This window comes from Prinia subflava, chromosome 5, assembly GCF_021018805.1.
Source record: "Prinia subflava isolate CZ2003 ecotype Zambia chromosome 5, Cam_Psub_1.2, whole genome shotgun sequence".
Lineage (NCBI taxonomy): Eukaryota > Metazoa > Chordata > Aves > Passeriformes > Cisticolidae > Prinia > Prinia subflava.
Window position 1 is genome coordinate 39,922,737 of NC_086251.1, and position 27,997 is coordinate 39,950,733.

The 27,997-nt window shown below is 37.5% G+C and overlaps 1 protein-coding gene across 2 annotated transcripts; it reads right to left on the bottom strand.

The window, feature by feature from the left end:
* SEC23A (SEC23 homolog A, COPII coat complex component) lies at nt 1-27,736 on the bottom strand. 2 transcript variants are annotated; one of them, XM_063398948.1, is made up of 20 exons: nt 27,597-27,736; nt 23,904-24,145; nt 22,082-22,139; nt 21,741-21,827; nt 20,332-20,568; nt 20,155-20,234; nt 19,138-19,282; nt 18,646-18,804; nt 17,734-17,849; nt 16,198-16,321; nt 14,981-15,061; nt 13,203-13,292; nt 12,293-12,399; nt 11,172-11,325; nt 10,383-10,460; nt 9,354-9,515; nt 7,793-7,879; nt 6,170-6,325; nt 5,508-5,573; nt 1-1,432 (listed from the first exon to the last, which is right to left on the bottom strand). In XM_063398948.1, exons 2-20 carry the CDS (start codon nt 24,122-24,124, stop codon nt 1,343-1,345), a joined length of 2,298 nt encoding a protein of 765 aa, XP_063255018.1. In that variant the 5' UTR covers nt 24,125-24,145; nt 27,597-27,736; the 3' UTR covers nt 1-1,342. The 2 variants fall into 2 exon arrangements, with proteins under 2 accessions (XP_063255018.1, XP_063255020.1); XM_063398950.1 differs by having other exon boundaries at nt 27,570-27,645.
* Nucleotides 27,737-27,997: the final 261 nt, after the last annotated feature.

The following is a 27,997-nucleotide window of genomic DNA, read 5'->3' on the forward strand; positions in this document are numbered from 1 at the left end:
TGAGAGAAAAACATGTATTTTATTTGCATTGAGGCAAAAGGAGCTCATCTCACATCAAAGAAATGGAGAGCAAACGATTTAATCAAGTTTTTAAGAATCTACAGAAAACAGAAAAAACACCTTCATGTTTATCACACCAATAAACAACTGAATTTCCTATGAACTCTCTATTTCTTTAGACTTGGCACATTTTTTTATTGCCTACTACCACACTTCAAATCTTTGCTTGTCAAAATATCATATTACCTATGTAAACATCTGTTTTATGTGTAAACTTCAACAAGTAAATGAGAAAGCCTAATTTATCCACCCCCCCAAAAAATCAAGTATGAACTAAATATCAAATTAATTACATCATATTTTATGTAATACTGTTTCAACAAGAACTGTAGCCTGTTGAATTCATAAAAAAAGATGCAGAAACAAAAAACAGGTGTGCAGTGTCATGCATTAGTGTAATAACATTATAAGGCAATAATAAAAAAGATAAATTTTATTTTTAACTATACCCACCAAGACAAAAATCAAGGCTGTTCTCTTAGTTAATTTTGATAGTGTAGGATTTCTTCTTAGCTCAACCTAAAAGTGTTAATTTTTGAGCTTATTCACCTGTTATTGTGTTTGATGATAGATACTTTGGTCAAAATATATGTGGATTTAGATTTTGTGCAACAGCAGATTTTGTATGCTTTTAGTTCAAATTTCTTATGTTGAAATAAAAGCTCTGTTCTCAAAGAATACAATAGAGTAAATGGGAAGAAATACTTGACATTAAATACCCCTAAAAAAAACCAACTCATGAACAGCAATATCTCTGCAGGAAATAGAAGTTCATCAGCCTAAAACCAAAAGACTGAATTAATACTATTCTTATATGCTTTTTGTTGTTGCTTTGCTCATTTCAGGGTCAAATTAAGTGAACAAAAGTAATCACATGGCAGTCTGGAAAGCCAGACATCACCAAAGATTTCCTTTATTGTTCAATGGGCATTTGTACTGCAGAGTATAATCAGCCCCAACCATTTAAACAAGAAACTGAAATCACACCTCAAAGTTCTTGCAAATGATCTCAAAGTAATTATAGTATCACAGTAATCAAAATGACTGTTCTTTTTCTTCTGCTTATATCTTAATCTACTACCTGTAATTTTTACAAACTGCAGTTCACATTAAAACATTTGCTGATAAAAAGCTTTTCTTTGAAAACAACACTGCTTTACATCTAGTCAGGCAGCTTGTGCATATCAGAGCATTCTGTCAAGAGAGACAAGGAAAAGGGTAAAGGAAAAAAAAGCTGAAATATGGCTGCAGTTTGTCTGTGCCTTCAATGCACTGCAGAATTTCAGGCAGCACTAGAGACAGCGAGTTTCTTCAGATGATCCATAAATACTTGTAAGCTGACATCATCAGTAAGAATGGGTGCTCCAGACTCCTATGAAATAAAGGAAAAAAGGAGAACTGATTATACACACTGTGAAGAAAAGGCATTTTAAGACACACTGTGCTCCACTGAATAAACATTTTATAAATTTAGCAAGATCTTGGAATTGTATCATTGCTGAAATTCTCTGACAAAAAAACCCAGCAGACTGTACATTTACATAAATTTTCATGTTTACATGAATTCAAGCATAAACCACAACTACATTCTCTTCCATATTAATACATACAGCAATGACTTGCTGTACAGCAAGACCTTTACATCAGCCATACAAAACTCAAGAGTTTTTGACAGCTGCCAAATATTAACTTAGAAACTTTTAAATGTAAGTAAAATGTCCATGGCACAGTTCCTGCATCATTCCTACCTCAGTAGAGCAAAAAGGAGAGAAACAGTAATATAAAAATGATGCAACCAACAAATCAGTATCTGTCAGTGAAGCTCAGACATATCAAAATGGTGAAAGGAGGAAACAAATCTCCTAAGGGTCTGATTTGACACCAAGTGAAGGTCAACCAGCCTTCCCAAAGAGAGGTAGGCCTATTCTCTCCTGTGGCTCTGTACCACCTCAGAGAAAGACCAAAAGCATCTGAAAGTCATGAGCAACCAGATCACAAAAGAATTGAAAAAACCTTTTGGGTAGATTTTTGCAATTTCACAAATCCAAGAAATTCAAAATGGTCATGTTTTTATTACTATTTTTAAACAAATTTACAGTCAAAATAAACCAGCAGTTGGCAACCCTGTAAATATTACACAGTAACTCCCTTAAATCTTTTGAGACCAGTCTACCACTATTTCCATTTACAGATATAGGAAGAATTCCTGTACATCTCGACGATTTAACCTTTTCAAAGGTGCTAGGCATCCATATTTCCAAATAAAACCAGAGCTGTTGTAACTCTTGTAAACTCTTCCAAAACACAGACATAGAAGTCTTTACAAGGATGGTCAGAACTGGTGCTGTTTTCTGAGAACTGACCAGAAACAGTTCTCAGTTAACAATCAAGAGACAAATCCAAGTGCAGCAAGATTTCCTGGAACACTACAATACACAGCCACTCTCAGGGAAGGCACACTAAATTAGCTATCATCTGATGGCACAAAAATGAGATTAAAGGATGCTCTGTCAAATGCTAAGTCTGAGCTCTCTTATTTAAGAATCATAGAATCATTTAGGTAGAAAAGACCTCTAGGGTCACTGAGTCCAACCATTAACCCAGCACTGCCAAACCTGCCACTAAACCATGTCCCTAAGTGGCACATCCATACATCTCTTAAATACCTCCAGGGACGGTGCCTCCACCACTCCCCTAGGCAGCCAATTCCAATGCTTGACAACCCTTCCTATGAAGAAATTTTTCCTAATATCCAATCTAAATGTTCTCCGGCATCTTGAGGCCATTTTTCTTTTCCTATTGCTTGTCAACTGCAAGAAGAGACCAACTCCTACTGGCTCCTTTCAGATAGCTGTGGAGAGTGATAAGGTCTCCCCTGAACCTTCTCTTCTCCAGACTAAGCACCCTCAGCCACTCCCCACAGGACTCGTGCTCCAGAGCCCTCAGCAGCTCCACTTCCCTTTCCTGGACACCCTCCAGCACCTCAGTGTCCCCCTTGCAGTGAGGGGCCCAAAATTGTACACAGAACTCCGAGGTGTGGTTCAGCAGCTGCCAATCAGCAGTCACAGGTCCTTTTTGAAAATTTCAATCACATCTGCAAACACCAACCACATAACAGAGATGCACAAGAGGTTTATCATTATTTTCTGAAAATGCTATTCTGACTATACTATTAAGGCACCTGCCTGCTAAAGTTTAAAGAAAATCTTTACTTAGAATATTAAAAACCAAACTAGGCAATTCATCACCTCCTGAAACATGTTTTCAGTGGTGTGTGGGTGCCCTCTTCAGGTCAATGTGAACTTTCAGTTGTGCACAAAATAAAACATGAAACAATCCAGGAAGGTCATGAGGAAAAAAAAAAGCAAGATGCAAATCAGTTCTAAATTTCTCCCAGATATAATATTTCTTATTTCATAACTAGAACTTGATTCAATGTTTTTCACAAAAATCCTGCAAATAAAAGGGCATATTATCTTGAGTACACACACTGCAGTGCCCCTGGGAAAGTTAAAACACCATTTCTTACGTTACCCTAGAACTGAATTGTTTTCAGCATTAAAATGGACAGCTAGATTTATCAGTCTCCCCTGCCCCTGAAAAATTATCTTCCAGATCAGTTAAAGAATTTTTTCATATTTACATCTGTAATACTGTTTCATTTGCTTATTAATTAAACAGAAAACAGTTGTCCTGTACTGCTGGAAATATGGAAATTTTAAAAAATTCCAGGAAATGTTTAAACTAAAAATAACACCTTCCAAACTAAAGCATTTGTGTGTATGTTGAGGGGAAACATGATGAAGAGAAGCACTAACAAACTGCTGGTTACATTAGCAATTTTGGAAGCAAAAGATTTTTTGATTTGTGTTCAAATTGTGCTGAACTTGACTCAGTACAGAATTTTCAAGTATTTATTTTCACTCTGGACCTCAGTGCTGTTCACTTGCAGAAGCTTCATTAGAACCAACTCATCCTTATGAAAACGTAGCCTGATAAAACTTACTTGACAACATGACTGCCATAAAATTGCTACAGAGCTCTCTCACTCATGACTCCAACACCATTCAGCAAAGTACTCTATTCAGCAAAGTACTCTAAGAACACAGTTAATATGTAGCTTCAATTTGCAGGAGAAGATGAAACTGCACTAGCACTTACTATAAGAAGCTCAATTTGGAAAGAGAACGTGAAACAGAGATGCAACATTCAAGAATACAAGCTGTTACAGAATGTTTAACTTCTGAACTTAACTTCCTTCCTAAAGACAAGATTTGAAAACTGATTCCTGGTCAATCAGGCTACAGAAATTGTAGAAGACATCAGTACACTGGCACTGGTGTATTTTCCAGTTCTTGCTTATAACTACCTTCAAAACTTATTTCCCTTATTGCAAAACAGTCCCTTAGATTTTATATGTGGAAACCATTCTCATTTCCAGTATTTTGAAGGTATTTATAGGGATGAGACCTAAAGCTCTGTCATACAGATGGACAAGAGAATAACAATACAAGGCTGACTTGAAGAGGAGGCCAGCAGGCAAAGGTCAAGCAGCCTTACTAATGGCTCAGCCAGGTGGAGAAGCAATACTGAAGTGTTACAGTTCTGTTCTGCCCTTGAGCAATATGCGCACATTTTCATCCACAAGACAGCTCAGCCTGGCCAAAGCTGCCTAAGCCCTCATTGTCACTCATTTATATATGAAAAAATACACCCACCAATATGAAAATGGTAAAGTGGGTGTCCTTCTTCCATCTTTCACAGCAGCAACACGGAACCAATCCTATTTGACTACAGCAGGTATAAAATTGGTATTTTAAGTCCACCGTGGTGTGAACAAGAATATGATTCTGCCTTTCAGATAGGCTGATGGGTTTGCTCCTCTACTCCTCCAGAGCAGGAACACCATTTGCTAAGATCTGCATCTCTGCTACTTTGCAGAATGAAACTAAACTTAATTACTGGTGAAGTTAAGATTCATGAATTGTAAACTTAGCCTAATCAATCGTTGTCTAACCTTAGAATATTTAGTACTAAGGCAGTAAGTGCACTTATCAGTGACTATTCCAAATCTTTTTATCTGTTGCCTGAATAAAATATCTGCTTTTGTCTTTGCAGAACTGTTTCAGTGGAAGTCCTTGGAGGAGCTCTGTCAGGCAAACATCAAACCCACAGTCTTAAGACAACACTGTCTAAGAAAGTAGGCTAGACATGAAAGCAGCCTAACAGAAGCTTAAAATAGTAAACCAGATATCATTTCTGTCTGAAGAAATAAAGCCCATTCTTCTTAACTTTTGTAATTTTGGTCACATCAGACCAAAACTGCATTTCTTTTTCAGTTTCAAAAACTTCACATTATTACTCAGATGTACGTAATATACCACTTGCCTTCTGAAATAGGGGGAAAAAAAATCATGTACAAGATTCCTGGGCAGATTCATACTCACCTGTCCCCACGCATACATATTGTTATGAGTCTGAGAGGGATTTACTTTTGAAAGCAGGAAACGAGCCTTTAAAAAAATAAAACAAAGACAGTAAATTGAGCTTCTCAAACAGAATTTTCCTGCACTCAGAAAAAAGTTGAGTATGTATGAAATATGTAATTTCTATTATCTGGAGATACAGACACTGCAAACAACACCTCTGTAAATAAAGCCACTTGCTGATTCCACAGCTATAATAAAGAACTGCTAACAACTTTCTGATGCAGCTGAAAGTAAGCCCTTGTCTCCTTCAAGCACTAGCAAGGCAAACGTGAATATCAACAAGACATTAAGTCTTAAAGTTTTAAAAAGATAACACAAATAGTAATTCTGGTATACATTCAGTGACCCAAACAAGTGCTGTCTTTTCTGCCCTATGCACCTTACACAAAGCATCTGAGAGTCCAAGTCAGTATGATTAAAATAATAATAAATAGTAGAATTCATAAATTAGGGAGGAAGCTACTTTTAAATATCTTGCTCTGTAAAAGCTTTAAGATTCAAAACATTGATTTCCAATTTCTGTATATTTTAGCAGAGAAATGCATGTTTACTACCAAAAGTATCTCACAACATTACTAACACATCATTTTCAAGATTATATAATATACATTTCACCGTACCTGGCTTCCTCCATGCTCTGTATCAATGTATCTGGGCATTGGAAATCTGGAATGGAGAATTTCTTGAGCATCATCTACTGGAGCTTGCAGCAAGTGGTGGAAATTTTCATATTCTGGCATATCTTGGTACCCTGACTTACGCCACTGCGCTATGGTCTGGGGACAGGGGAAAGAAAGAATTTTAGAACTGATTCACCAAACTTTCTTAGAGGATACACAGGTATTTTCAGAGGAGAATGTTCCATTGTTGGCCCCTTTTCTATCACTCATCCCTTTCTGCCCTGTAGAATGCAAGTGCATTTTTAAAAGCCAAGATGTGTAAGTGACATGTATTAGATGGGTTTTTTTCCAAGGTCAAACTTAAACATTTGTGGTCCATTTGTATTTCCATCTTTTGCATGCCAAATATTTTGTTTGGAGGAGGTCATAGATATTATTTACACTTCTCTAATATGCATGTCTATGACATATAAGAAATAAGTACTTATAATGTTTTCTTTCAGAGTCTGTAGCACAACTCCCCACCCTCTAGGAGTGAGGCTAGCTGCCCAAGGTCAGCTCACTGACACAGGCAATTGTTAAGAAACAAACCTGGAGGGACCCTCAGCTGGGCTCCTCCCTCCTCTGCTTGGCAGCTGCTTTTAAACAGAGAGTCTCGTTCCTGGCTCCTGCCTGAGCTACACGCCTGCACCAGGCCATGAACCCACTGATCTGGACCCCACTCAGGGACTTGACTTCATGGCCAGAACTTGGACCTGCCTCAGCCTCATCAAATTGTCTGGTGATGTGGTCAAAAGGCTGGGTCTGGCTACAGCCCACAGCTGCTCTGCTTGCCTTGCTCAGGTACAGTGGGGACAGTCCTCAGTGACAAGACCCCGCCTGCCTTGCCGTGATGCTCAGCTCCTTGTTCCCCTTCCCTCAGGTAGCAGCCTACTGCTGCTGCTTACTGATAGCACCATACAAAAATGAGATAACATTCTGCTACTTAAGAAGTGTTAAAGTTTAGTAAATATTTTTATCAGTGCAGCTACAAGGATATGATCCAGAGCAGTATTTTTCAAATTCTCAGCTATGAACCATTAACAGTTCAAAGTAGTAAAAAGCAGCAGCTCAATTCCTGCAGGGAGGCAGAGCAGCAGCAAGTCACATGCACTGGAATTTTATTACCAAGAAATGTCTATCTACCAAACTGCCAGGAGCAGTTCCATTCCTCCAGGACAGTACACAGACAAAAGGTAACCATAAAACTTGGTGCTCTGACTACCCATCCCTGAAGAACCATATTAAAGGTCTAAAATAAATTAGTGAAAAGTGGGAGAGAGGCAGGGTATAACACTCCATAGAAAAAATACTGATCTAAAAAAATACTCTGCATATTGAAGATCATTCATATCAAACTCATCACAAGAAACAGGACCAAACCATCAAGTCATGTCAGGTATCTGCACATAGACATGTTGAACTACTGAATTACAAACACAAACTAGGAGTCTGCTGTCAGCCATGCAGATGAGAGGGTCAAGCACCGAGGTGCATGAGAACTGGAGCCTGACTTCCAGTGATCTCCATAATGTAGCCCTCCTACAGAAAAAGAGTATTTATGTAAGACATCACAACACTTACCTCTCCGTGATAAATAAGGATTTGGAAAAAGGTGTCCATAAGGAGAATGCGATCTGGTAAAATGCTGCTGCTATCCAGAAGAACAGGCTAGTGATTTAAAAATAAATTAAAAAATGATCAACTGATGAAGAACGGAGCAATCAGATGGCATTGCCAGATTTTTTAATCAGTAACTGAACCTTAGGAACTTTTTCAATCACTTACTAAAGCTCTGTATTTGCTCCTTTTCATGTTACACATCTGCAACCCACACAATTTCATTCTGAAGTTATCCTGCCTGATGCTGTATCTAAAACTTCATGAAAGTAATAAAAAATGTATTCAAGAGCTGAAACCCCTTTCATTATTATGCACTTTACTAGTCTTTCATGTACCTCTGTATTTACCCATACAATGCCATTAATTTGAATTGTATTTCAATGCATAAGGATTCAGTAGTTATTCAAGTGTAAGATTTGGGGCTTGTGGATTGTTTGGGGTTTTTTTTTAGTCTTGTTCTTGCAGCATATTATTACTAAGCATATATATCTCCCAATACTGTATATAGTAAATACTCATGATTTATGAAATCTAATATAATATTTAAGGTTTTAAGTCACATTTTTAAGGGTAGTGACACTGTAGCAGTGCTATATGATTTAACTGAATCAGTATTACTAGAGATAACAAAAATATTAACTATTCCAAGAATCAAGAAAAAAATACTATTCATTCTACACTGAGACATCAGTTCCTGTTTAATCATATTTATCCTTCAATCACCAATGGAACTACTTGGTTTTCATACATGGGAGAGTGATATTACACTTGCAAGCTGCTCTTCACAAACCATCTTATTACTTTCATTTAAACTCCACTTCTAAAAGTCTTTTTTTTTATCCTCATGAATAGTCTAAAAAAAAAATCCTAAAAAAATTAGAAATCCAACCTGCCAAGATCCTTGACTACTACGTTGGTTTTCACTGCCTCATTCTCTTTTATGTAGCAGACTACTTTTGTTACCTGCTGACACAAAGAAGCGTCTGACACTTCTTTCAGAAGCTTCTTGAAAGATCTGCTTTTTATTTTAAGTTTATACAGAATGTGCCATCACAAGGTCAGCTGGAAGGTTCTGTACTAAATCTACACATAATGGGAACTATATTAAAATTAGAAGCTTTGGATTATGGCAGTAAAACAGAGCAATTTTTGTACATTTAAAAAAACTCTCAACTTTTCTTTCATACAACAGTGAAACTACATTTTTAAATAAAAACATTTTTGCATATGTTTACATTCCAGCTCCACAAAATAAAAAAAGCTCTCATGAACTAACAAAAAAGTACACCATCCTTAAGTTTAAAACATAACCTCTCTTTACAAAGTGACTTTTCTTCTCAAGACTGCTACATCAGAATTCTGAGATATGACTTCCTCATAGCTTTTTAAAATTAAATTAATTTTTTTCTCAGATGATAAACTTTAAACCAATACATTTTGTAACATGTAACAATGAAGACAACAATCACCCCTTTTCTAACAAAGCACCTTTTAACCCACTATGGAGTTATTTTACTGATACCTCTGGAGGTCCATTGAAAGAGTAGGCATAAAGAATTGGCTGAACCATGATGAGCGACTGCGTTAGATCTTGACGCATAAAATGATGACGATAGTAGGAGCTCTCATCTGGACTGTTGTTAAAAACTTGTAAGAAAGGAGATCTTCTCAAGTGAAACATGAACTGCAAAACAAGAACCACTTGTCTTGAACTTTGACAGATACAAAGAATAGTTGTACAAGCAGAAAAATATTTTCCGCAAACTACACGAGAGCAATGACACAACAAAACCTACAAAACAGCTTTGAAATCCTTCCTTTACTGTAAGTTCTACTCTTCCTAGGAGGGAGGTTGCTGTTCTACAACTAAGTTATAGCACGTGAACAAAAAGAAGAATATTAACCACAGCAAACTTTCCTAGTAAAAGCATATACTTTCATTGCTGAAACTAATTCTCCACATACTGATTCAATCTCTACACAACACCCACAGACAGATTAGTGGGTAACTGAAACAGAAATATCATGGAAGTATATGAGGAGTGCAAAAGTGAAGTATCTGGAGCTGTACGAAGGGTGAAATTTATCAAAATGGATTATTAGCAAAAGAAATTATTCAAAGTTTAGTACAGTCAAGGTCAAGTTCACTTCACAGAGAAGTGTCTTTTTTCTCATATCATAAATCATATGGGAGAGAAACAATAAAGCAAACCCATTTATTTTCTTCTGTTTTCTGCATTTCTTCATTAGAACAGCCCTTTAAAAAGTGTCATTACATGAATTATAAATTCAGGTGGGACAAGGATTGCATTGTAGGAGAAACGAGAAATATACATAGTCAGACATTTAACTGTGGGGGCAGAGGACAAAAGGGGACACGGCAGCACAGACAACAGAAGTGATTTTCCTAATGTTACATGCCAGACAGGAGCTGGGGGCAGGGAGTCTGTTCATCCTGATACACCTTATTGTACTCAGTGCTACAAGGACTCTTTCTTCATTGAGCATTCCCTCTGCTCCTGTAGGCAAACCTTCCTATAGACTAACTCACCTGTGGATAAAGTGAAAATGTTTCTGAAAATCTGAAAGAGCTTGGATCATCCTTGTGATATTCTCCAAATTTCTGACACTGGAATAAATGAGACAGAAAATCTCTATTAAGAAATATAGTTGCATGGTCATTCCATTACTGTAAGTTTGGTTTTAACAGGCACATGACTTGTGGTGCTAGCAACTTTGTAAACAAACAGAAATCTAGCAAAAACACTGACACAAGTTCTCTTTTTAACAAGCAGTGATTTTCTTGTATATGAGGCTTTAAGAAACTTGTGTGTTTTCCCCTCTAAAATCACTAAACAGATTTAGATGATTAAACAGCCCAGAAGAAATTGTTTAAAATTAAATTATTAATAACTAATTACTTAGGAATAAAAATTAAAATCCATTAAAATAAAACCAAACAGAAAACTGAACTTCCAAAAATAATAATTAAAAAACCCATGCAGTTTTCTAGATACTTTGCCTCTTTTTTTTTTTGCTAAAAATATTTACTCTACAAGATCACTATAGATAGCAGAAACTAGAGAAGACTCTGATTACTGCTTATCACATGCTAAAATTTCTCTTAATTCCTGGCAAATGTCCTAAGCAAACATTAATAAATCAACTGAAAATACACCTGCTCTTTTTTTAATTTAAAATAGAAAATCTTAGTTAATTCTGTATAAACTTATGTGGAAATTAGGCATTTTTATTTTAAAGAAGCTACCACTGAACAGTAGTTACTTATGTGTCAGCAAACAAGAAACCCATCAGACTCTTTCAAAGGAGCTCGTTTTACCAGTCGGATAAGTTGTCTGTCCAGCCACCTCAGCACATCAGGGCCCTCCTCGGTCTCTGCCCTGTACACTGCCAGTCTAGCCATGAGAATTGCAGCAGCTTCCTGGTCAAAGGATGCAGCAATGTTTTGAATCTGGGTCTGTGCATCTGCCCAGCTGCAAAATAAAAATACAAGGATTTGCACCACTTCAAAGGAAAAAATCCAACCTCAAAATATCCCTTCAAAATTAAGGCAAGGAAAGCTTAACAGTTAGCAGTTTAACAAACTCATGCTGAAGCTTCAAAAAAATCTGCTGGGCAGATTAAATGAGCAGCCTCCCAGTTAACCATTCTTTAATTAGAAATGTTCCTTATTTGTACAGATGCCATGCAACCAGTGAAATAAAATATACTATCATTAATAGAACACTTATCTTTTTTTTTTTTAATTAATGATAAAAGGTTGTTACAGAAAACACCATCCAGGAATCTAATCGCACATTCCCACATAAGAAACTTTCCTGTGCACTTTGCCAGTTCTTTTTAATTTACAGAGTAAACTTAATTAGACCTTTCATCAGTCACCGGGATTCTACTAAAGCAACTAATTAAGTTAACAACATAGTCTTTTTAAGTTAGGGCAATGCTTTTTCCCATAAATTTTCCATAGAATTAACCAAGCAATGATCTCCTTCAGCTTAGAGTAAATAAATGTCACTGACACTGAAAAATGTCTTCAAAATATTAAACATAATTTCCTAAAACTGTGAAGAATATTGAATCAAGGAGGCTGCAGATAAAGGTTATACATGGAATACCAGGTATTTACATCCCTCTGAACTGCAGTTAGCATTCTCAAATGGAGTGATTTTTGCGATTCCCTAACTCCAAACATATCTTCAGTTTTGGCCACAGAATTTCACTCAGAGCTTCCCCTTTGACTAAAATCACTTGGCTTTCTTCAGAGCAATCCTATAATAACATTATACAGCCACTCAGAGAAAAAACAGTCCACAGAACAAGAGAGGAAACTGTCTCAAACAAGAGACTGCTTACAAAATCTACAAATTAAAAGGCATAGATAGATAGATAGATAGATACACACACACCCCATAATTTTCCAAAATGACAAGTAAAACATACTTTCTGGCAACTGTGGTCACTCTGATACGTCTCTGTCCACTGGAATGCTGGTACTGAGTCACAAACTGGATTGCACCACGTCCTCCTTGAGGAATGGGAGCATTGTGCTAAGTACAGAAGGAAACAAAAATAAAAGAGAATCTCAAGATTTTACAGAATAATTTGAAGATGTATAACTAATGACTAGAAAATCATAAGATTCTTTGCAATAGGTGAAGTTATATTAACTTCGAAGTTATCTGGAACTTTTGTTATGTTGAGTACCTTTACTAAATATAGATAATCAGCATATTAAATATACTAAAATATACATCAGCATATTAAATATATCGAAACTACACTCAGCTCACTTCCTGAGCTACTTCTAGGAATAAGAAACAGTATGAGAATAAGTACCACGTTTGAGCCTCCTATTTTCATCCCCTTTTTTAGTAACCCCTCAGGGAATCAGGAAAACAGACTATTTGCCCTTCATGCATTTCAATAAAATCAATCTTTGCCTGATTGATACTGAGCAATAAATTACAATGTAACACTATGTAGTAACTACCTTGTAACTAAAACATCAGAGGAATAATAAGCAGCTGTTTTAAATATACAGGTAACAGCATTTTCATATAAAGCAATAAAAATACATTCATCAAGTAACACACTGAAAGAAAAAATTGGAGTGAGAGATCATGAACTTTACACAAAATTTGTAAAGCTCTTTAGCAGTCATTATCACATACAAGAATAGCCCATCATTGAGCAGTTAGTGTCCACCTCTAAACTTTGACAACACAAAATGGCAAAATCATTTTTATCCCTGCTACTGTGCTTGGAAGAAATCACACAAAAATACAAGCTTCAACAGTCATATAAAGCAAGATTATTGTGTTTAGTATACAAGTAGACAAATATTTATTACCTGGTTTACCACCTCAAAGTACAGTGCAAGTGTTGTAGTAGGATTAAGACCACAAATCTTCCACTGACAAGTGCCTCCTGTTCCAATCTCCTGCAGAAAGATTTTGTAATACTTTTATAAACCACAAGTATTTCCTGGTTTGTGAAATACAGCATCTAGCCATTATAGGAAACTGTTTGCAACTACCCTCACAAGCTTTCTCCCTGCTCACTCTGTCACCTTCTCAGACAAACACTCCTGCAAATCAACTGCAGTGCTGGATGCAGGAATAATAAAAATAAGATATTGTTGTTTTTAAAATTAATACATTAGAAAGATCAGGAGCTGGCATTAGAAGAAGACTGAAAAAGCAAGTCAGAATCAGGAAAAAGTACCAGACTTTGCCTAAGCAGAGACAAAAAGCACATGTAAGTGGAATGATCCTTCTAAGGTACAGCAGTAAAACTTTAAATAATAGCTTACACACTATATTTTATTTAGTTACACAGTCTCTACTCACTAACAAGGTAACTGTACACAGATAGCAATATATTTCAACTGACAATTCCTTTTTGGCATCAAAGCAACATGGATATCCAGCAAAACCAACTGCAGTAATCCATCATCCATAATGGACACAGAGAAACCAAATAAAAATTTAAAGAAAACTGTGCTGCCAATATTGTCACTGTGCCTGTATTCACTTGAAAGCATTATGGCTAGAGGAATTGTCCAGTTACCACTGAAATGAGCTGCATGCACTCTCATTTTATTCATATTCAAATTTTAATTCAGATAATTTTAACACAAAGGGGTTTGGAATATAAATTAATCATGATATAACTGCAAAGCAATGGACGATCTCAACTGAATTTCCTATTACCTCCTGTTAAATAGATATGTAGCTTAAATAAGAAGATGTACTTTTAATTTATTTTGGGGGTTTTTAACTTTTATTGTAATACTTGCCATCCCTTCAGGCAATGAAATGAGAAAAATCTGTACCAGATCACCAAGAAAAAAAATGCTGGTTATATTGAAATTTTTATATTCACAAAGATGCAATCATAAATACAAGAAAAATGTAAGGAGTAAAAGTGCTTGATTAAAGCAGGCCATTAGTGAGCATTTTCGTAGTGGGAAATCCTCTATTATGCAGATTGTTAGGAACAAAAGTGAGACTTCTCAAATGTTGCAGGAATTGTTTTTTATTGGCAAACAAAAGTTAAAATTATTATCTGATAAGAAAATAAGTGATGATTTAAGTCTAATGTAATTTAAAGGTATTACTTCAGGAGCCCACAATAGCTGGCTCTTTCAATCAATTCATTAAATGTGCATTTGATGAAACAGCCATAGAAATGGGAAGACAGAATTCAGATAAAAGGGATGTTTCCAAAGTCTAGTGTCCTCCTGTTCTGTCAATTCTTTCTAAAAATGTATTTTTATGGTTCACTTTGGATAAAAGGACACACCTCTGATTTTAACAATAAAGCAGGCTAACTCTCTACTTGGTAGAAAGTTTCTGCTACATCATTATATAACTTTTGTATAATAACTTGAAAGCAACCTGTGGAAGTGGACTAATCTAAACAAGTAACAAGGGCTCTACAAGGTCTAATACAATTGAATCTGATCTAGTAATGAATGTGAGCTTGCATGTATTTAATTTAAAATTGGTACAAAGTGAACACTTTGTTCCATTTACGGAAGTTTCAGCCTCTCTTCAAATCCAGAAATCTTAAACCCTGTTTTTCTATAGTAGAACATTACCTTCATTTTCAGCCAAGTTTACTTACATTTTCTGAGACACAAGGTCCCTTCGAGTTGAGAGAGACACAGGGTCCAATCGCTCCAGAAATCTTCACTTCCCTTGAAGTCTTCATATTTCAAACAAAAATATACATTAACATGCCACACTAAAGAATTCAGTCTCGTTTTATCATCAGATAATTAAAACCTCAAGGCACATTACATTACTGATACCTTTAGGAAAGGTTATAATAATGCTTGATACATTTGGAGACACTTTTCACATGCTCAGTTTCTACCCTTTATTATGTTTGTTTGCTATACCAATTAGTATATATTAACAGCATGAACATAAATTAAAGCATGGAGAAAAGCTGCTTGATTTATAAACATAGGAGCCTATGATGTATACAGGGAAATATTTCCTTTCTAATGAAAGGATTAAAATATTCAAAGGTAAGACTAAAACTGAAGACCAGTAAGATAAGCCTACACACACCTGATAAGGAATTTATGTTCTAAACATATTTAGCTAAAAGCAAGATCCAGTTATTCACATTCTTCCAATGTCACTTTCCTCTTTGAGGTGATCTGTACATCCCTCTAGAACTAGGATTCCCTTTTTACATTTTCCAGGATCTTTCAACAAAATTCACATAAATACGTATACAAAAAAAAAGAGGGTTCAACTATTTGTCCTAGTAGTAAAAATTTAAACAGAATTTTACCAAAAAAGAAAATAGTCTCATATTCTTCTGCAATATGGGATCGTAATATTTTTCAAGAAACATCAAGAAAGGCAGTGCCTGAACCTACAGCATATTCGGCTCTAAGCTTCTCACAATGGTGGAAGCAAAAATCAGTATTGTTAAAGCTGGTTATCAGAATAGGTTCTGATAAGGATGGAAAATGAAAGAAAATTTGTCCTGGACTACACAGAGAAACTGACCTACCTAAAATCAAGAAACCACTGATATCAAAATCTAAGCTCACAGCACTGTGAGTTTCTAATGGAAACACTTCTTTTGCTTTAGCCTCTCTTTAAGCTGTCACTGAATGCAAGGTGAGAAGGAACTACCATTATACCTAACTCACATTTACAGAATCCCAGAACTGCAGAAAGATAGCTAGGACTATGTACAGGCCCAACTTAATACATCTGTTTAGCATGTTCCTAAAAATTCCTTAAAAGGGCAAAGATGCCACAGTTGATAGCAATCCTATTCCATTGTTTCCCTAAGAGGCTGCACTTTTGTACACTTACCTTTATCTCTAATGTGCCACCAAATCCCATTTTAAATTGTCCTTGCATATCTTTAGTGAATACTCTCTGGAAAGTTTGTTTGAACAATGATGTATTGAAAGAGTCTCCCATTACCATGTAGCCTCTAGACAACAACAAAACAAACAAGCAAAACCCATGAGTTAAAATAATTATTTATATAGCTCATTTTTATTAAAGACTAAAACTAAAGACAATTCACTGTGAGACATACTTTTACCTTCTTAAAATAGAGTAATGTTAAATTAGAAGTTTGCTATGATTTTAAGGATTAAAGTTTTAAGTGAGCTTCTTGCCCAATGCATCTTAAGGTCATTATATTATGTAACAAAATCTTTCACCAGGAAAATACTATACTGGACTTTCAACACTAAGGATGTCTCAAGATCTTGTTACACAAAGTCAGTTTACTTCTAATAGTTATTATTCCAAACTACAGCATTTTGTGTAGTTCATTCATTATTTCAGGATTAAATCTATGCTCAAGAAACACGATTTATTTTTATGCTTAGCAACATTCTGTGGATGTAACTGCAACAATTGCCACTTGTCATGAAATATGCCTTTAGAAAACAGTAATGAGAGATATTATTTTCAGTCATCAAAAAATGTTAATTGAAACCCTTTAGTAAAATATGTCAATAGGTCAAAAACTACACCCAAAAGAAGTTTCCAGGTGGACACTCAAAATAGAAGAAAACAGACATGGACAGAATCATAAATTCTTCCCTGCATGCAGGATGTAACCAAAACCAAAATACAAGAATACTATTCTCTGTAGGAGAAATAATCAAACTATATATTAAGGCTACAGAGATAGGGTGAGTCACAGGAGCAGACAGAAAGAGCGAAACAGTATAAACTTGAATTGGATTCCAGAAAAGGAATAGGTGTCAAATACACAGGTAAAATCATTTTTAAGCATAAATATCCTGAACAGTGAAAGCTCCCATGCTAAGGCTATACAGCTCTGAAGAGAAGCAGTGATTAGCATGGCCAAGCTGGCCTGAAACTCGGGAGCTGTACCTGAGTCAGGGTACCTGATAGTCATCTAAACCACTAGCTGAACCTATAAACAATATATAAAAGAATGGCATAAACAAGACAGAAAGAATAACAGAATAACAGGTTTTGTACCACCAGAGTCTTGTCTCTGAAGAAAAATAAGGACAGGTCCTTGTCTTTACTGAAACCTGCCACTTACACAAACACACATGGAAAAACAGAAACAGGGTTTCTGCATATCTGATAAACTGTCTTTTTAAAAGATATCCATGTTATTCAAGCCTCAAAAAGATCACATCAAAAGAAAACAGCAAACACGCTTCAGATTAAATCCAAAATTGTGGTAACAAATCTGCCAGAGGCCAAGATATTCCAAAATTCCAGTACAAATGTAACCATCACAGTTTATCAGTGTGGGTTTTTTTTTTAAATAGCACAAGATTCTTTGCAAGTGCTTCCTGTTAAACAATTTTAAACTGCACCTTCATATACTACTAAAAAACAGACACATACCCAGTGTAGTTGGGACAACACTTCATCTCCAGCAGACCAGTCTGATCCAATGCACATGCATATATGTCAATAACATGACCATTTGTTGCAGCTCGATTGGCCAGCGCTTCAAAATGCTAAACACAAGATGAAAATACACTTCAAACAATTTACAACGTGAACTTTCCTTGTCTTCACGTTAAATCCTAAACTCACAACATTTTTCCAAAAAACATTATCAGATTCCATTCATGAAATAGTATATTTTTCTTAAAGTTAGTAAGACTGGAATTTTCAACACTTGGAGGTTTTTTTCTGATCAGCTGAGCACCTAACTCCCACTAAAGAGAACAGTGGTTGCTATTTAAACTAGAAAATTAGTTTGATCTTCTTCCTTTTAAACTTTGAATTTAATACTAGATCCAGCACAGAACTTGAATTTACTACTCTAATCTCAAATGTCTACAATGAGAGGTGCCTGCAAGTGAGCTAATTGTTTGAGCTCCCATTATAATCAGTCAAGATGAATTCAGCGGGTTTTGGATGCAGTTCACCAACCCAAAAGTACATTTTAGATTAAATTAGATGTGACTAAACTCTACAGTCTAATCCTTCCCCAACTACAGTGCTCAAAACTGTCTTAGAAGCCTCAGCCTTACAACACCAGACATACCACTTGGTCATATAAATTTTCTGGAATTAAACCAGAGAAACACTCAAAAGAACTTCAATGTGAGCTACACAAGTCCTAACTCAATATACTGAAATTTCTGAAGAAATTCTTGAGACATACTATGCTATTCAGAGTCAGGTAAACAAAACCACACAATTCCCACCTCCTTATACATTTGCTATTACTAACAGCAATAGTGTCCAGCAATTTAAATGTTTACTTACTGGGAATATGTATGAAATCCCACCATCATCTCTTACCTTAGTACCCTTTTTAACATATTTTGCATTGTCTTTCTCAATGTCATGCCATGATCTTATAGGTAACTTCAATTCATCCCCTACAACCATGCCAGGTCCTTGTGTGGCTGGTCCTCCAATGAACATCATGATGCGTGCACCAGTATTAGGGAAAGTGCACTGCAGGAAATAAAAGACAAGACCATTGGGTTTTACTACAAACTGAACAAAAGAAATAAATATGTGGCTACTTGTCACACTGATAGGATTATAACAACAACTGCATTTTTTCACTCACAGAAGTTAAATCTGCCAGTAATTCAAAGTCTCAATTTTGCCTTATTAAAATACGTAAATGTCCGCAAAATTCTGCGCATGTAAGGGATGATATCCATCAGAATCATCCTACAAATCTAATACACATCAATTAGTAAGGTTTTCACATATTGATTGTGGCAGCTTTTCTGCAAGAAAACTATCTATGTTTACCACAGCTATAGTTAAAGCCTTTACCTCAAGGAGACCGACAGCTATGGACAGGGCCACTCCAGAAGAGCGTAAGGGCCGTTTTCCTTGGGGAACAGGCCAAGGATCCCGTTGCAGTTCACCCAAAAGATCAGTAAGATTCATATCAATCTTCTGCACTGGTTGCAAAAATCTGGAAATAAATACAAAGAAGTAGTTTAGATTTAAATTATTAAATAAAAAATTTCATCAATTGCTCACCAGCAATATATTAGATATATATTTGAGATGTCTAATTCTAGATTCTGGTCTGAATTCAGACCAGTGTCTCTGCTTCATCAAAATAAAGCAGTTTGGAATTACTACATACACACTCAGCTTAAGAAGTTCAGCAAAAAAGCTTGCAAAACTGAAACTTGCAGACTTATACATACCACCACTATCCAGAAAGAATTCTACCTAGTCAAAAGAATAAAGCAGGTGATGACCTAAAAATAAACACGTTTCCCTACTTCAGTGACTATCAAAGATCAGGACAAAAATTAATGGTAAGATCTCTTTCGTGCTGCTGCAAGCAGTCTACATATGCAGCTAATTTTTGGACAGCAGAGACAGCAAATCTGTTTTCCAATCATTTCAGAAATTTCTTCTATGTCACAGTGAAATACACAGGAAAATCAAACATCAGCCTGTGATTTCCAAATGAGAGACCAAAGAGGAGGGAAGAGGAAGAGGGAGAAAAAGGGAAGGCACAACTTGATATCCACATAAGGGGCACTAAAGCATCTATTAACACTTTCCAGCACACCAATCAATAGTAACATCATTATTACTATTTAGGTATCGATAACATGCCTCTCAGAGCACTTCCAGATAATATTACTGTTACCCATTGAGTCAATTCTTCCCAGTATAAACTGTAGGAAAGAACAGTCTACTAGTAAATTTGTGCCTGACCAAGAATGACCAAGAAGACCAGTTTATTGTTTAATGGTCATTAAACCTAGGTTTCCAGTACATCAGAGGAGTCAAGGTACATGCCTTAAGACGTGTAAAGTACACTACCTGTTAGAAGGTGGTGGCTGCTGCACTTGAGGACCCCGACCAACTTGTGCAACAGCTACTTTTGTGAGCCCCAGCATTTCCTGTAGTCAAATAAATATGATTTTATTACAAAATCTGTTTACAGACTATTTCACCATTAGTGAAAATGATTTCTTTTTGTTTGCTTCTGTTCATTACCTGAAGCTGTTTTGCAGAGAGGTCCTTTGTTCCTCTGAAGACATAGCTTTTGGAAATTCCTTCACAGCCAAGCTCATGAACTTGCACCATTCGGCCAAAGGTAATGAGCCCCACTAATGCAGTTGGTGGCAGGAGACTAAGGGACATTTGCATGGATTCCTTCAGAGCCTGCAAGTCCTCATCTTCCATGCATGTATCCACAACATAAAGAAATATCAACGGCATCTGGGGACCACGCTTGGAGAAACAAAATTAGAATCGTGTGAAAAACAAGTCCTGCAATATCTAAGGGATCAAAAACAAACAAGATACACCTTGTAAAAGTTTTAATTTTAATCGTACCAGTAATGTCAATGTTCCATCTAACTTAACCCTCTCTCAATTAATAATCAGGATCCAGAACAAAACCCCTACCAAAGTGAACTCTGTACAAAAATGAAATGCTTACTACTGAAGAAACAAAAAAATCCTTTCAGGATATCAGGTTATTTTTAAGCATGAGCCAATTATATGCAACTTCTAATATACAATGAGCTTTTACTGCTCCAAGTGAACATAACAGTCATAAAGCTATTCATAATTATAAAATATTCTAGCCTGATGACAGTCCACAGCATTTCACCTTCTAATTTTGCTCTAGAGATCATCAGTACTTTTTATTCTATCTAAACTAATTTTGCTGTACTATGAGCAAACATTCAATTTACTTTGCATTACAAGACTTGGCAAAAAGTACTGATTCTGTTCAGTATTCACTCTTCCTTTCATTAAAATTTGTAAGACTTCAGTGAGGATTCAGATTACGATTTGCTTCAATGAGGTCTTAAAAATTTTAATCCTCAAAAATTAATTTGAAGGTTAAAATTTGCAATTGCAAATGTTTGCAATTTAGAGGTTTAGGTCCATTTTTAATTCTATTCAAGTAACCTCTATCCTGAAAAATGATGAATATTAAAATTCAAACACCTGAATCGAATATCTATTAGCTGTTGTCTCTAAACCAGACAGCACTAAAACTAACCATTCATCATTCAAATACAAACTTAAATTCAAATGATTAATGAGAGGTGAATGAACAGTCAAATCGGAACTGAAATTACTTCAGCAAACAACAGAGGTAAGCAGCCTCCTGACACAAACACAAACTAAACTCATTGTAAAGAAACAGACCTAACAGAAGTATCACCTTTAGAGAACTCTCTTTTTCTTTTTTTTTTTTAACCAGTCTTATTAGTCATCCTAATATTCTTATAAAAAACATTCTTTTTCCAACTGATGGCATCAATGTTCAACCTACTAATAAGCACATAAGTACTCACAGTCATTAAAATAAAGAAGTAAAATCAAAATTTATTCTTTTTGTATATTGCAAGGCAATAGATGTTCCATATTGTATTTCATGATTTTACCTGTACTACATATTCAATGCTGGAGAATTGAGGCAAAAGTTCAGCTGGCTGATTCATTTCAGATATACCAGCATAAGTAGGAGGAAACTGCAAATAAAAACATAGAAATTAAATATAAATATAAGATTACAATTTCTACAAAGGAAAAGAACAGAGACTTATTTAAACAGATATTCACTATTGCTGTTATGAAAGAAAGGTCAATGCAATGTCTGAAGATAAAATTGCACACTCCTGCTCTTGCTGTCAATTTCAGTTTACAACTATAACTTGAAAAATCAAGGTTTTCATTTTATCTTGTAAAAAATATTTTCCATATGCTGAATGTTTCATTTTCTTACCTGGTTTCTCTGGTAACAGAAGTTGCAAGCCCAGAGTTTTGCTCGATAATCCACTTGGCTATAAAAATACAAAAGGAAAAGTTTATATAGCATGGACAATTCATTTTCCTCCACTGTCTCTAGAATACATGTCTTAAAAACTTTAGAAAACACATTGACTTTGAAAATGCTTCTTTCTAATATACTCTCTCCTAAATACCCACATTACAAACTGAAGATAAGTGGAGCCTTACACAGATGTATCAGGTAAATTATTACGTTTAGGGAAAAAGAATGGTCTTCAGGAAAAAGGTGCAAATAAGAAATTTAAAAATACAGATTCGGCACCTATATTAGAGCCTTTCTCCAGGGTTTTAGCAAATCTTTTCAACTCTCCCTACCTTTGAATTTTTCATCTTTTTCTGCCTCTATCTATTAGCCTGAATATACATTATGTGCTAAAAAACAGGTTCCAATGTGACAGCTATCTCTGTAACAAAAACAATGATGAGTCTACCTCCTTTTGTCAACATTTTTACTAGTATTCAGGCAGTTTAAAAAAAATGCAAATTCTATCTTCATGCCATGAGATGTCTTAAAAGTCCTAATCACATCTTAAGGGAAAGTCACCTTAACAGTTCTCAATGTACACTTCTTTCTATTACATCTTCTCCTGTCTACAAGAGCAAAAATCTTTTTAAAATATCATTAAACCTTCAGGTAAGTCCCAGTATGCTGTAAACAAAACACAGATCTATTGCTATCTAGTTATCTTTACCACTTATAAGGGCGGCAAATTACCTAGCCCAAAGTGCCACACGGGCTTCTCAAGTCTCCTGAGATTGAGTCTCTAACCACCCTTTCAGGGCAAAAAATCCAGTCATTACTTGCACATACAGCACTGGAAAAATGTACACAGCTCACTGTAATGTTGGCATCTGTCTGAGTCTTTACAACTTCATCTTTTCGTTGTTTTTCTTCCAGCGCTCAATAAAAGACAATGCTTCTCAAAAAGCTAACTTCAACTAAATCTGACTCCCTGTATAACCAGCCACTGTGGCTGCTGCATACTGAAACACAATTTTACGTCTGCTTTGAAGCTGTCTTTTCTCCCAAGCAGGGACATTCATAACATTAAATTTGTTCTACAGGTTCTCTGACATCATGTCTAAGCTCTATCAATCAGGATCCTTCCCTTGCCTATCAAACTCCAACCCAGAAATCATGCTGCTTCTTTTCCATACTTGTATGACAGGAATGACATATGAAACACCTCCTCTGCTCCCAACCCAAACTCACCCAGGACTAGTCCACAATCATTTGAGCGTGTGCCAATATCACTCTTAAGCTTAAACCACTTTCTACCCTCTTTCATGCCTACTTCTGATGTTACCTATCTATCATCCTCTGTTTTGGTAAACTAAAACAGATAACCTGCTTTGGTACACAAATGAACTAATGTCAGCAATAAATGTAGTTTATTTCACTTGGAAATTAAACTATATCAGGGTCCAAAAGTTCAAGAGATACAGTACTGTAACTTTTTACCCAAGTCTAGAGGCAAAATGCAAGAGTATACTAACTCCTAAGACGTATAGTTGCAGAAAAAAACCCACATCTAATCAATACTAGGTACGTTGAAACTACTCATTAAATGAAAGCTATGTTTTCAGTAAATATGTTACATATGCAAATCTATGTGCAGAACCTGTAATTCTGTGAGGAGATGTGAGGATGTGAGGAATATCTGAACTTCCATATGCCAGATCTTTTACACATTCAGCTAGCACGTTCTCAAGATTCTAAGGCAAAGCACTGGAACAATAATATGTATTAAGTTTACCATAAGGGATTCAGAACAGCTCGGCACGTGGTCCTGCTGCACAACACTGGCTCATACTGAATAGGCGGCAGGTCTGGCCGTTCCTTCAGTGGCGTGAAGAGGGCAGCCACCGGGACCACCATTCTCGTAGCTTCAAGACGACTTGAAGGCCAAACATTCCAGCTGAATCTGACTCCATCTCTGTCCTCATTCTGCTGGATGAATTCCAGGAAGGTTGTCATGGTCAACTTCTCTCTTTAACACTAAAATAAAAAGATAACCATCAGCAGAATGTTGACATGCGAAGACTTTTAACTTCTAAATACTGAGTGCACGTAATGACAGTCACACATTGAAATACAGTAACAGAAAGACAGTCAATAAAATACTGAGTAGAGCTTCTTAAATCCTAAAAGCAATGTGCAGAATTCTAAGGGGAACAAAATACTGCTGTATAAATTTTTTAAAGAGTTTCTAACCATATTCTAACCTTTACAACATAAAGGAACAACAACATGACATTCTGCAAGAGTACATTCCTACAGCAATGCTAGGAAGTAACTTTGTAAGAAATACAAGTGCCGTATTCCAATAAGTTATGTACCAAGAAGCACTTTCCAACACTTCTTTGAATTCAAATTTACCATTTTGGCCATTGTCTTAAGGCTTTCAAAATGTTCTGCCATGATTATTCAGAAGCTGGAGGACTGGGGAGCACAGACACATCGGAAAAGCTCAGCAGGTATCTGTGAACATCTGGTAAAGTCAGCAAGGAGCACTCCCTCCCTCCAATCCCAAGCTCCTCAGCTATATACACACTGTTCCTGACTATCTGCTGCACGCTACACAGCACCTTTTACAGCATATGTAGTACAGGTTTTTCCAGGAACTAGGATATCTAAACTCACACTGCCTAATAACTAAAGATTTACTGTAAAACCTACAAGAACCATATAAGAGGAAGCAGAAATACTCCTAGGTCTCAATTTATACTGTACAAAGTTAATGAACAGCTATTAGAAATGCTGGAGCCCTTCTGAATTGGAATTTAAATCAGAAATTCTCACAAGCACACTGACATTCTTAGTTCTGACCTTACATACATTACAGGAGACTCATAGAAACTCTCAGTTTATCAAAACCTACTTCTATCTATCAAAATTATAATGGCATTGCACCTTCAGGTTCTGTGACAGCTAAAGACTTTTCAAGTTACTTAAAATTAAAGCCTAACTTAATGCTTTTATTCTAATGACAACTTTTAAGAAAACAGATTAACGAAATACATAAAGCAAAGGGAACTGCCTCATTTCACAGTTAATATCCTTAGGAAACAATCAACTGCCAATACTTTAATGGGCACGTCTAACTGATAATTAAGAGCAAACCTGCTCCGATCCAAAAACATCATGGCAATTACAACATAGGGAGCATGAGGGACTTTGTGCACAAGACCATTTCCACCATTGCTTTTGCTTAAATTTCTGCAAAGCCATTGGGTAAGGGGCAAAAGAGAGAATACCTGGAAGATGTAATTACTACAGAGAAATCAGAGACAGAAATTAACTCAGCTAAGAGAGGAAAGAACAGCCTGGCATTTGAAGAGGATACAGAATTTAAGAAATTTCTCTCCTAATAAATCAAAATCTACCCATGTTTTGTAAAAAAAGTTGAAGGTCTGAAAAATGGAGTATTAATGCAAGAATCTGCACAATGCAACTATCTGCAGTATAATCACAAAGTGAATAATGTCTCCATTTAAAAAATATTTCCTGGGAAGACAGAAAATTGCAACTTAAGGCTATTTCAGCCATTCACTGGCAGCAGCTATAGACTCATCAAATCCAGCTCCAAACACTGCAACGTGTCACACTTTCTGTCCTGGACTTCAAAGCATTTTCTGCACACTCTACTGTAGCTGTGTTTGAAATGGCTGTACATGGATATTATTTTTACAGCTCAGTTATTGCTCCTTAAAGGGCAATGTTCAAACATCCGTGTGCAGTGACTAATCACGTGCACACAGATACATAAACGAGACATTGGATTTACTGAGTTAAATACCATTATTTTATATTAAATATGGATTTTTCCTCTTCCAAAGGCAAAAGTGGCTAACAATCAAGTTCTCCTCCACTTTTTCTTCTATTCTTTTCAAGAGCCAATAATGTTTACGCATTTCATCATTCATCAGACGTGGAACTCTTGGTCTGACAAGTTACATTCAGTACCATTGTTACAGCTACGCAGACACATTTTCTGAGATTGGTGTGGGGATGTTTTGCATTATACAAGAACAGCAAACCCTCCTGGCCTACAGGCTACACACCAAATTTTGGACACCTGAATGCCAAAAAAACACACACTGCCCACCTGAGAAAACCTCAGAGAAGGGATTTTCAGAACAGCTGAACAGCAACAGTTCCCACTTTAGGGTGTCACTGCTTTACCTTTGCTGCAGATTAGGATATCCAGAAAAAAACAGACGTCCTTTCTGGCTTGCTTCCTCCCTCCCACTGCTAAGGCTGAATGTACCTTGCAACCCTGCACCATGACAATCTCAATTGTGTGCCACAAAAGAAACCACACTTGAATTGCACTGAGAGTCACTGGTTGACTGTCAGCATCTTTAAACATTTACACATCACAGATAAATATGTCCCAACACAGAATATCCCCAAAATAACGTCCCTTAATCCTTGCACCAGTATACAAACAAAAATCAAAACACTTTCTCTACAGCATTGTAAGAGTTCCAGCATAGACTGAAGTCCCTCATAGCACCATGTGTTTAACTACCACTAAACGAGTACAGTTCACTGCACATTTCTCTTACAACACACCTATTCTCTCAGTTTATTAGGCACTAACAACCTGGTAAAAGAGATTAATAATAAAGCCTTAATTATTTTTTACGCTCGAATCCCATATCAGATACAAATCCATTTCAGCTCCAAGGAGGAAGGAAAATACACAAGCAGAATAGTTTAAATAGTTATCTAAAGCAAGTTGCTGACATTTTCACCACTCAACGCAGTCATCCTCCAAATGTGCTCTCCCAGATCTCTCACCGAAAACTTTTTTTTAAAACAAAAACGGTATGTGTTAACCCACCTAAATTTAAAAATCAACACATAACCAAACGCAGCAGGACCTGCATTTCTTGTAGCTTCACCTACACTGCAAGGCACCCCCGTCAGTGGCACAGCGGCGCAGGTACAGCAGAGCTCCGGGACAGGAGCACCACAGGCGCTGCCGGAGCGTGCCGCCCTTTACCCCCGGCTGTGGAAAGGCCGTGCCCCGCCGGCCCTACCCGAGCGCCGGCAGCCGGGCCGAGCCGGGGGCTGCCGGGACCGCTCTCGCAGCGCCGGCCCGGCGGGAGCTCCCGGCCGCAAGGGAAGGGCGCTCACCCCGGCCCGGCCCGGGAGGCCGCGGGCAGTGCTGACCAGCGGCCCGCCGTAGCCCCGGACCCTCAGGCCGCCGGGGGCGCCGAGAGCAGTTTCGGGCACCGGAGATCCCCCACTGCCACGGAGGGGACGCGGGGAGTTCCCACCACGCTCGCTCCGGGCCCGGCGGCCGTGCGGGGCCCCGCGGTCCGGGGTGGTCCCTGCGCCTCCCCGGACCGCCGCCTCTCCTTCCCGCGGCACCCCAGCTCCGCCGGCTCGGGCTCCCCGCGGCCCGCGCTACCTCCTCGGCGCTGCCCTGCCCGCTCACCCGCGTCCCGGCCGCCGCCGCCGCTCCGGCTGCGCTCGCTGTCCCCGCCCGCCCGCTGGCAGCCGCCCCGGCGCTGCCGACGCATCAACATGGCTGATGGGAGAGTCCGCGCCACGTCAAGGGGCAGAGAGCGGGGGCGGGCTGAGCTGCGCCGCTCCCCGCCCCGGGGCAGCCCGCGGGCCTCCCCGGCCTCAGCCGGCCCACGGCTCTGGCTGTCGCTTCGCTGCTCTGACAGCTCTTGCTCTGTGTTCGCTGCCCTGTTCGGCTTTCTTCTGAACGTCGGTCGTCTGCATCTCGATCACAAATCCATTCAGGAAGAAGGGCATCTCGGCCACCGGGGGCAGCTTAGCCTTCTCTCCCCCTTGCTGCGCCTGTGCCCGCGAGTACCGGGGCTGCCCGCG

Excerpts from the sequence above, each read along its gene's own strand:
- SEC23A (XM_063398948.1), bottom strand. The coding sequence starts at position 24,124 with ATGACAACCTTCCTGGAATTCATCCAGCAGAATGAGGACAGAGATGGA. Across the intron at positions 18,805-19,137 it reads TAGCTGTCGGTCTCCTTGAG|TGCACTTTCCCTAATACTGG; the intron begins GTAAAGGCTTTA and ends TATTTCCTGCAG. Across the intron at positions 13,293-14,980 it reads GACCTTGTGTCTCAGAAAAT|GAGATTGGAACAGGAGGCAC; the intron begins GTAAGTAAACTT and ends ATCTTTCTGCAG.